Source organism: Strix uralensis, chromosome 16, assembly GCF_047716275.1.
Source record: "Strix uralensis isolate ZFMK-TIS-50842 chromosome 16, bStrUra1, whole genome shotgun sequence".
NCBI lineage: Eukaryota > Metazoa > Chordata > Aves > Strigiformes > Strigidae > Strix > Strix uralensis.
The window spans coordinates 7,349,521-7,359,581 of NC_133987.1; the positions used below are offsets into that span (position 1 = coordinate 7,349,521).

Sequence of the window (10,061 nt, forward strand, 5' to 3'; positions counted from 1 at the left end):
GGAGGAAGGTGGTGTCTCTGTAACCATGAGGAGTGGTGTGTCCAGCTTCCTCATGGGATTACAGCACCAGCTGTAATTTTTGTAGCCTGGTATTAAGCGGTAGTTTGTGCTTGCATTTAGTGCAGTGGCTTAGCTGTAGCGTGTGAGGATCCTACTGAGCTCTGCTTAGGGTGGGGGACCTCCAGCATCTCCTGTGCTGGGGAGGTGGGAAGAGAAAATGTGTGGCACAGTCTGTTGGTGGGAGTGTGGAGGGTCCCAGACCCCTCTGTGGATGGAGTTGGATGTTGCTATGCAGTTGTGACCTGACCCTGCTCTGTCCTGAACCCCAAAACCACGTGAAGGCTTTCAGCTGGCACCTCTCTCAAACTTGCCGAGATGCCAGTGGTGTGCAAGCACAGTGAGCGGATGAAGAAGTTCAAGAACAAGGGCAAGGATGCAGCTGTAAGTACCAATCTCCACCACTTGCCTGTGTCTTCCCCTTTGGACAGTGGCCCCAGCTGGGGGTTTGCCTGTGGGCAGGAGCTGATGTGAAAGCTTCTAAAGGATAATTGCCCCCAAATCTACCTGTATGGGGTAGCTAAAGGGGGTGTGTGTGTGGAATGGCTCTGCCAGCAGGGATGTTCAGTTAGCTTTTGAGATGTGGTGTGGAGCTGGCTGGGCTGCAGGGAGTGTGGTGGCACAGGTAAGGGGGACATGAGTTTTGGGTGGGTGACTCTGAGCTGCGCTGGTGAATGTGCTGGGCGAGGGAGATGGTTCAGCCTCAGCCTGCCCAGCTCTCTGCAGCCGTTATCCCTACAGAGAGGGGGCTGGTGTGGGATGTCAGACCATGGGATCTGTCAGGTTGCTTTAAGCCAGTAGAGGAGATGAGGGTTTGCCTCTCAGGTTCAACAAATCTACTTTTAAAAACACCCACTGGTTGTTGGTTCATCCAGCAGCCCATGTCCTCGGGAGACACTAAGTGAGAGGTTTTACTCTGTCCTATCTCCTACATAACCCTCCAGGCCACAGCAAGGAGCTGCCTGAGCGCAGATACTGGTTCTCTGCACTCCTTGGGTAGGAAACTTGGGGCAGAGAGTTAGAGATGAGCTCCTTGGAGAATTGGGTGACGCAGACACCAGTGGGATGGTGTCCTTCTCTCCAGGCCCTGCGGAGGCAGAGAGTGGAGGTGAACATTGAGCTGCGAAAGGCCAAGAAGGATGAGCAGATCCTGAAGCGCAGGAGTATTTTGTTCAGGTTGATGGATGAGAGTGTCTCTCTGGGAGAAGACAAAAGTAATGAGGTGAGTGCTGGCTTGTGCAGTAGGTATCCTCTACTTGGACCACTACCAAGTCCAGTTCAGGTGACCTGGGTTAAATAGCCAGTGCCATTGCTGATCACCATGCTGGCTGTCAGAGTGCTTCAGACTGCCTAGCCTTTTTCTGTGTTATTTTGCATGGAGATGATGTCCCGTGTGGCTTTTCTTGATGGCAGGTAGAACAGGCTGGTGCTCCAGCTTGCTGGGAGCTGGCGAAGCTCCCGTCTGGCTCCCTGCGCGGTGAGGGTTAATTACTGAGCTCCTAGGCCCATTAGAGTGTGTCAGTGACTCTTTCAGTGCTTGATTACAAGGATTAATTGCCTCCAAGGCTTTTGTGGATTCTCTTCCTCTGCTTCATCTCGAAACTGCATTGCATAAAGAACAGACATTGCTTAGATATGAAGTGGTGACTGACTCGGGTCTAGACGGCTGATTGACTGCGGAGATTAAACTGGAGGGAGTCCTGGCTTGCCATCTGACTCTGAATCATTCCCTGTGACACAGATTGAGCTGTCCTTGGAGGAAATCGTTGAAGCTGTGAATGGGAGCAACACCAAGCTGCAGCTGCAGGCCACACAGGCCACCAGGTATGCTGCCCTGCTGCTCCATGCTAAGAGGGAGGTGGCTGATGGAGCTGCAGTGGGGCAGAAGGTATTTATTCCTGTCTGAAGAGATGGCAAAGTGGGAAGGAGCCTGGTAACCCAAATGGCCCTGAGGGACCTCAGCTGGTGTCTGTTTTGTGCCCTATGTGCCTTGTTTGTCTCCATCACAGTCCTGGGCAGTGCCCATGGCAAGGACCTGTGTGGTTGAACCCAACCAAGGGGTTGGCTGTGCCTCTCAGGGCTGTCCCCCTTGCTGTGCTTTTGCTGGGGCAGGGATTGTGTTGGATCCCACAAGAAATGAAGTGCCAAAGGCTTGGGTGGGACAAGGGCTGGAGAGGCTGGCTCTGTAAGTGTCAGTGCTGAGCAGAGGTGTCCCCACCTGGGTGGGGGTAGGAAGGATCACAGGGTGCCATCATCACCCAGCTGGCAGCAGGGATGACTCCTGAGGGTCCAGGAGAGGCTGAATCACTGCTGGTGCTTCCTTGGCTGGCTCGAGCTGCCACATCAGCAATCTGCCTGTGTGCTGGGGGACCAGTGCTGTTCCCAGTGGCTGTGAGGACATCTGCTCATGGTGAACAGATCAAAAGCTTTGCTCCCAAGGTGTTAACTGGAGGCAGGCCAGAGCAGACCCTTCCTAAAGGGGCAAGTCATGACTTGCTCCCTAACATGCTGTGCAGAGCTGGCTTGCTGCCTGCACCTGGAGTGCCCTCACAGCACACTGTGCCATGGTGGGGTACCAGTGGCAGCACTAATGCAGCTCTGAGCTGTGGGCTCACATCTCATGCTACCCTCTGCCAGCACTCACTGCTGCTGAGCGAACCAGGCTGGGAAGCAGAAAGTGCTGCTTTTTTCTGGCTTTCTCTGACATGATCAATTCCCTGATCCCATCTCCCTGGCACCTGCACAAGCTTCTGCACTGGTGTGAGGCAGGAAACAGCAGTGGGGAGTTAGTGATTCTGGTTTTTAGCTGGAAAAGCAGTCTGGGAAACTTCATTTTAAATGTGAGCTCTGGTCTGTGTGGGGCTGGCCAGTGGTCCTGTGCTGGGGAGTGGCAGAGGCAGGTTTGTAGGCTGTAAAAACTAATTGCAGATGTTGATTTTTTCACTGTCTCAAACTCCTGCAAGGTGGGGAGCATGGAATAATGTTGCCATGGTCCTAAAAGGATATGTAAGTATTGCAGTCTAATGGACACCCTGCTGTTGCTTCAGCATCTTAGATGTGTCTTCTGCAGCAGCCTCTCTGTCGACCCCTCTGCTGGGGGGATTTGCTGACCTGGGATGCTGAACAAGCATCTCTTACAGGTGCTGCTTCCCTTGCAAGCCACAACCTTGTACCTGGCCACAGGGTTACAGTCTATCATGGCATGACACAGCGTTTCTCATGGCAGGCTATGCGGTGTCCTCTCTTGCAGGAGAATGCTGTCCAGGCAGAAGGACCCCCCCATCAATCAGATCATTGAACTGGGGATCATCCCCAGGCTGGTTGAATTCCTGACCCGTGCTGACAATGCTTCTCTGCAGTTCGAAGCAGCCTGGGCACTGACTAACATCGCCTCTGGCACCTCCAACCACACCAAGGCAGTGGTGGAGGGAGGTGCCATTGCAGCCTTCATCTCCCTCCTGTCTTCCCCACACATGCACATCAGCGAGCAGTCTGTGTGGGCGCTGGGCAACATCGCAGGTAAGCAGAGGTCTCCAGGTCTGGGGGCAAGCGGAGGGTCACTGTGCACACCAGTGCTGGGGAACTAAAAATATTGATGTTCCTCAAGACAGCCTTGTCTCCCTGCAGCTTTGTCTCCAAGCTGCTGCCCCTATTGAAACCATTAACCCTTCAGTCCCTTCACAGAACCATCTAGGTTGGAAAAGACCTTGAAGATCATCTAGTCCATCCACCTTCCTGTGGCCTGGTGGCCTTTGAGATTCTATATTGGTTCTGCAAGAGGATTTTGGCTAAAGCCAAGTGCAAAACTCCATCCTGCTGGGATGGTCTAACCCACTAGTGTTGTCAGGGAGAACAGAACGGGTTATGTCTGGTTAGCCTGCCACAAACTAGCCATGATGGCACTCCAGTCTACCTGGTAAATCCTCCCCACCTGAAAATACTTAATTGTGTGTGGCTAATGAATGAGCTCTGTCCCCCAGACCTGGCCTGTGCCTGCAGGTCTGACTGCTATTTGATGTTGACTGTCTTGTGACTTGGGCAGATGCAATAAATGACCCTTTTTCATCTGTACAGGTGATGGTCCTCTATACAGAGATGCTCTTATCAACTGCAATGTGATTCCTCCCTTGTTGGCTCTGGTGTCACCTGTAACTCCAGTAAATAACCTTCATTTTCTTGACTTAACAGCTCTTAATCACTTGGATAATGGGTGAATGGTGATCTACATCTACCTTATAAACAACAAGCTGTTTGTATAATTGAATGAGACCCCATTCTAAACTGCTTTTAATGACCTTACCTCCCAGCTATATACAAAGCTGGGGATGCCAAGCAGATAGTCTTCAAGTCAATGTGATATCTTCTAGTCTTAGCTTTCCTATCCAGCTTTGATCATCTCAAGCTCAGAATAGGATGAAACCAGTGCAAGGTAACTTGCATATGCATGTGGAAGGGCTGAACTTGTCCCTCAAGCTTCTTCCTGCTGCTTTTTGGGTAGCTCTAAACTGCTGCATTTGTGGCTTCTCTGCCCTTCTGCAATGGTCCCTGCCCCACTGCTTTCTCAGTCTCTGGGAGAAGACCTTCAGAGAAGCATAAGGTGGACTAAGAAGCTCTTGGGGGCTGTAACAGCAGTACCAGTGCCTCCAGATTTCCCACCCCTGGGTGTGAGGGAAGCTATATGCTTTCTGGAGGCATAACTATGGCCTTTCAGGCTGGTGTTAAGAAAATACCCTGTAGGCCTTCTGTGAGTTTATATTGCAAGATGTTTTTTTTTTAAAAATAACCAACTTTTCTGGTTGCTCTATCCCCTAGCCCAACTCACCCTTGCCTCTTAGGGGGCCATGTGGAAGAAATGTAACAAAACACCAGTTCACATACACCTTGGTAGCTGCAATGCTTTGAATGTAGCTCCACTGCTCTCCTGGGAGCATCCTTACTAGGATGAACTGTCTGAATGATACAGCTTAATCAAATCCTCCTGGTGCCCCACTCTAGAACAATGAGCTGCTAATATTAAACAAATTTCTGATGGTGTCTGAAGATTGCTCTAATTTGTCCAAGGACCCAGCAAATATGCTGTCTGGCACCTTTATCAGTCATAGTACCTTGTCACACCACTAGAGCTGAAGTTATTGGAACTTAATATTGGGGAGTGAGGGGGTGAATTTACTGCCTTAGTTGCTTACCTGTTTCATCTCCCTTCTTTAAATAAGCCTCAGCCCTTAAGGAGGCTGCTTCTGGCTACTGGATAATGTCTCTGAGCTGTAGGGACCAGAAGCAGGGTGCTACCTCTTCCTCACTTGTTACTGCAGTGAGGATCTTACCCCTCCTTTGTATTTCAGGTTGGATTCCTGAGGAACATCACATGGACACTATCAAACCTCTGTAGGAACAAGAACCCCTACCCTCCACTGGATGCAGTGAGAAAGATGCTGCCGGTCCTCATCTGCCTCATGGAACATGAGGACAAGGACATAATTTCTGATTCCTGCTGGGCTGTTTCCTACCTGACTGATGGCTCCAACGATCGCATCCAAATTGTGGTGGATACAGGGATTCTCAAAAGGCTGGTGGAACTTATGGCCAGCCCAGAGTTGATTGTTATGGTAAGAAACCGTTGGTAATCTCCAGCCTCTGGTCCCTTAATGTAGGAACATCCAAGGAGAGGGAAGGCATGTCTCCTTCCTATATGTAGCTAGAGTGGTCTGCTCTCTCCTCAGACTGCAGTACTACTTGGTTGTTGGTCAAGCCACTGCTCTCTTCCAGCTTGCTGTGGCTGACAGACTGGATAGAGACTGTAAAGCTGCTTAGAGCAGAATAGGAGGGCAATAGGGCTGTAAATACAACAGTAATTTCCCATGATGCTTTCCTTATTTGAAGGATCAAGCACTTAGGAGGGATCTTGTGGGACTCTCTGGCATGTATCCTTTGAGGTAAGGATTCTCCTCATCTCCTTTAATCTCTGTCTAGACTCCAGCTCTCCGTGCCATTGGGAATGTAGTCACAGGGACTGATGAGCAGACCCAGGCAGCTATCGATGCTGGCGTCTTGGCTGTCCTGCCCCATCTCCTGCGACATGCGAAGCCAACTATACAGAAGGAAGCAGCATGGACGCTCAGTAACATTGCAGCAGGGCCTTGCCAGCAGATCCAGCAACTAATCACCTGTGGGCTATTGCCACCGCTGGTGGAGCTGCTCGATAAGGTAAGGGATGGGTGCAGCACTGCACATAGAGCTGCTGCAGAAGCAAAGTTCATGAGGTCCATGATGCCTCATTTGTGAAGCACTTGGTGGGTGCCCACCTGAACAATCTGCTTCAAAGCTGTTTAGATTCTTGGAACAGCCTGGGTGCTCAGACTTGTCACTACACCTGCGTGAAGACGTGGCTTGGAGCTGCTCTGGGCAGCTCTGCCGGGTGTCCGCCCATCACTCAGTGCTGGGGAAGGTGGGTCAGCCCAAATGGAATAGAAGGGAAATGGCTATCCTTGCCTCACATTGATCTTAGAGGGATGCTAAAGCTGGGGAGTACCTTCACTGTGTTGCTCTTTCAGGGGGACTTCAAAGCTCAGAAAGAAGCTGTGTGGGCAGTGGCCAACTTCACAACAGGAGGCACTGTGGAACAGGTGGTGGAGCTCGTCCATTCTGGGGTCCTCAAACCTCTGCTTAACCTGCTCTTGGCCAAAGACAGCAAAACTATCCTGGTCATCCTGGATACCATTTCAAATATCTTCCTGGTAAGATCTCATCTCTTGCATTCCTTCTCGAAAAGAGCAGCAGGGTGTGAGCCGAATGCTTACATTGTGTGGTTAGAACAGCAGCTGCTGATCTTGCAGCAGTAAAATGTGGACTTCATGTTGTCTGACTTGAACTTGGACGCTTGGGTTGTCCAAAGGGCTTGACAAGATTAAGTTCCCAAATTGTTCCTCTTCACTTACTGTGACTTTAGTCTCCTTCTGGAAAGGAAAAGAGGTTGTGTTAATCCAGGTGAAGGTCTTGAGGAAATGTAACTGCAGAGAACTGAAGTGGTCCTGGGGGCATTTCAACTCTGTTCCCTGCCAGCTGATATCTGTGTGTCTCACTTGAAAGCCTGTTTCTTGTAGCCTTGTTCACCTTTGAACCAGTGAAATGGCTTTTGCAAATGAAATAGTGGGTGCCAGATCACACCCACTGCTGCTTGGTGTGTGGATGTGACTGAGTAGGGTTTGGCTAGCTTGTTTGGTTGGCAGTTGAGCCACTGGGCAGTAATCCCAGCAGCAACTGATGTTTCATAGACACAGTATCATACCCCTCGGATGAGGTAGGGACTGTGGTCCTCTGACTTGTCTTTTAAGATCAGGGTCTTACAGTAAAGACCATCTCAGACCTGTTACTGATGTAAGGTTGTATTTTCCTGCTGGGTTATCTGATGTTACAGGCAGCTGAGAAGCTGGGAGAGACAGAAAGGTTGTGTCTGCTGGTGGAAGAGCTTGATGGTCTGGAGAAAATTGAAGCCTTGCAAACCCACGACAACAACATGGTCTACCGAGCTGCACTGAATATCATAGAGAAATACTTTTCTGGTGAGGTATGTGAGCTCTTGCCACTTCTCATCTGAAAATATGAAGCTGTTACACACTGGCATGAAGCACAGACTTTAAGGATGCTGAAATAGGTTTTTGGAAGAGACCTCTACATGATTAGAGTAGTCCTTGCAGCTCATTCCAGCTGCTTTTAAAGGTCTGTAAAGCTCCTAGAGATGCACAGCAGATATGGATGCCTTGATAGCATCTTGCTGCTGGAATTTAAACTGGCATCAGCTGGAGTTACTGCAGTTGCTGATATGAATACCAAATGTGGAGAAGTTTCCTCCTTTGGAGCTGAGCTAGCTTGTCACTATGAATGGAAGCCTCCTACTCAGCTGATAACCATGCTCAGGTTGCATTTGGATTACTTGACCCTTCTCCTGCAACAAACTTATGGAAAAAAGATAGGATACCAGCTAGCAGTTGCAAGAGTCTCATGACTGTCACAGATGCCATGCTTGGTTCTAGCCTTAGTCTCGCAGATGGGGAAACATCAGGGAAGAGGCTTAGCGGTTTGACAGATCTTGGAGCTGAGGCTCAGTCTAGATGTGAACTGCAGCAGCAGGGAGCAAATGTCTGTTTTAGTCCTTTGGCCAGAAGAGGGTCTGCGGGATGTCCCTGAGAGAGGGTGTGGAGGAAGCTCTCCTACACACTGGCACTTGCCTGAGGGGCTGGATGCCAGGGGGAACATCTCTCCAAAGCAGTCCTGGCTTGTTGCTGTTTTAAGCAGGCTATTTAATTTGAGTGAGTTCTGCCACTCCTTTCTTCTGCCTCTGGCATCTGAGCCTGTAGACTTGGCTGCTTTTTCTGCGAGAGATGCAGGGACAGTGCAGCTTCAGTGTGCTGTAAAGAACAGGAGGACTTGGTCTGGTCTCCAAGGGTCTTCCTGTTAGAGTCAAGCTGACCTTAACAGCTTGTTAAAGCAGCAGAGTTTTTCAAAACAAGAATAAAACAGTAAGCTGCTGTAAAAAGCTTCAGGCAAACTCTGGTGCAAAAAGCTTAGGTCTATTAAGATGCAGAACCTTTAACTGATGGCTATCAACTTCCTCCTAGGAAAATCCAGATCTGCAGCCTGGGACTAGTGAAGATGGTCTATATGATTTCTCAGTGGAGAAGCAAGACTTCAACTTCTGAAGATAAAGCACTACATGGCTCTGAGCTGGTGGGTGGCGGTATCTTAGTAGAACTCAGACATCCAAACCAAAAGGAGCAAAGATGCTGGGTCTTTTACTTTTGAAGCTTGTCAATAAATTGCACTCTGGCTTTGTACTTGTTGCCTTTGATTATTTTTTTTCCCTTATAAGCTGCTGTTGCAAACAGTATAGACTTCTTTCGATAGTGTCTTAAGGCCCTGCAGAAATGTACTGGAGCTCCTGGGCATGTTTTCTGGCAGGAAAGCAGAGCCAGAAACTTTCTGTTAACTGTATTAAGCTGCTGGGGAGCAGGATATTACCACCAAATCCAGCTGGGCCTTAGTGCTTGTGCTGAAATTTATAGGCTTGACTTGGAATGGCAGATGCAGCTCTGAAAAGATATTCAGGAGGTGTTTTGCCCTTCTGCAGGCAAAACCACCTCCATGTGAGGGGAGATGCTTCAAGCAGAGAAGGACATTGGCTGGGGGAAGGTGGGTCACTGTCACCCCTGTGTGTGCTACTCCACCCCCTCATATAAGCACTGTTGTCTGGACACAGGAGCTGCTGTGTGAGTGCTGGTCCTTCAGGAAGGCTGTGTCAGAGGCAGCTATTGCATTGGGAGCAATTTGCCTCCCACTGCAGCTTCCCAGATGCTATCCACTAGCCTGGAGCCCACTGATCTGGCTCTGCCTAGAGCTGCCCTTTAATACTGAGGACCTGTATTTCAGGTTTCCATTGCATGTCACTGTCCTTTGAGAGGAGTTCTCCCTTTCTCCGAGCCCTCCAACTTTGGTCTCTAGCTGCAGGCTGAGCAGAAGGTGAGGACTGAGGTGATGTGGTGCTCAAGTCCAGCTTGCAGCAAGCTCCGGTGCCCGGTGTCCATCCCTGCAGCTACATGTACTGCTCTGCTAGCGGAGGTATTGCACAAACGTTATGTGCTGCAGGTTCATAACAAGCCGCTGTTCTTATAACAAGCGCTATTCTTACAGTGTTGATGGGTTGTGGAAAGTTCTGCTTAGTACCTTTCAGTCCCCAGGTGTTGAAGCTATCTCAAGGGCTTTGCTCCATGCAAGATGGGGGTGGCAGCTTCTTCCTCCCTGCTCTGGGGGGTTAGACTCTTCAAAATGACCCTGGGTGGGTTCAGGGCTTTGCTTTCTCAGATGCAGTGGGAGGTAATGTGACAGGTAGCTTAAGCTGAAGGGAAAAATCTTCTCTCCAGGAAGCAGAACCTCTTCCTCCACCCGGGATCTGTTCATCAGAGGATTTATGCATTTCTCCTCTAGGCCACCTAGGAAAAAGGGAGTTGGTA

General features: G+C 49.8%; 1 protein-coding gene across 3 annotated transcripts; it reads left to right on the forward strand.

Annotated features, from left to right (window-relative positions):
• The first annotated feature begins 375 nt into the window (after window positions 1-375).
• Window positions 376-8,753, forward strand: KPNA7 (karyopherin subunit alpha 7). 3 transcript variants are annotated; one of them, XM_074885786.1, is made up of 11 exons: window positions 376-441; window positions 1,142-1,283; window positions 1,335-1,339; window positions 1,805-1,881; window positions 3,308-3,576; window positions 4,132-4,214; window positions 5,400-5,663; window positions 6,028-6,261; window positions 6,609-6,791; window positions 7,472-7,621; window positions 8,673-8,753. In XM_074885786.1, exons 1-11 carry the CDS (start codon window positions 376-378, stop codon window positions 8,751-8,753), a joined length of 1,554 nt encoding a protein of 517 aa, XP_074741887.1. The 3 variants fall into 3 exon arrangements, with proteins under 3 accessions (XP_074741887.1, XP_074741884.1, XP_074741886.1); XM_074885783.1 differs by lacking the exon at window positions 1,335-1,339 and having other exon boundaries at window positions 1,142-1,285; window positions 1,799-1,881; XM_074885785.1 differs by lacking the exon at window positions 1,335-1,339 and having other exon boundaries at window positions 1,142-1,279; window positions 1,799-1,881.
• Window positions 8,754-10,061: the final 1,308 nt, after the last annotated feature.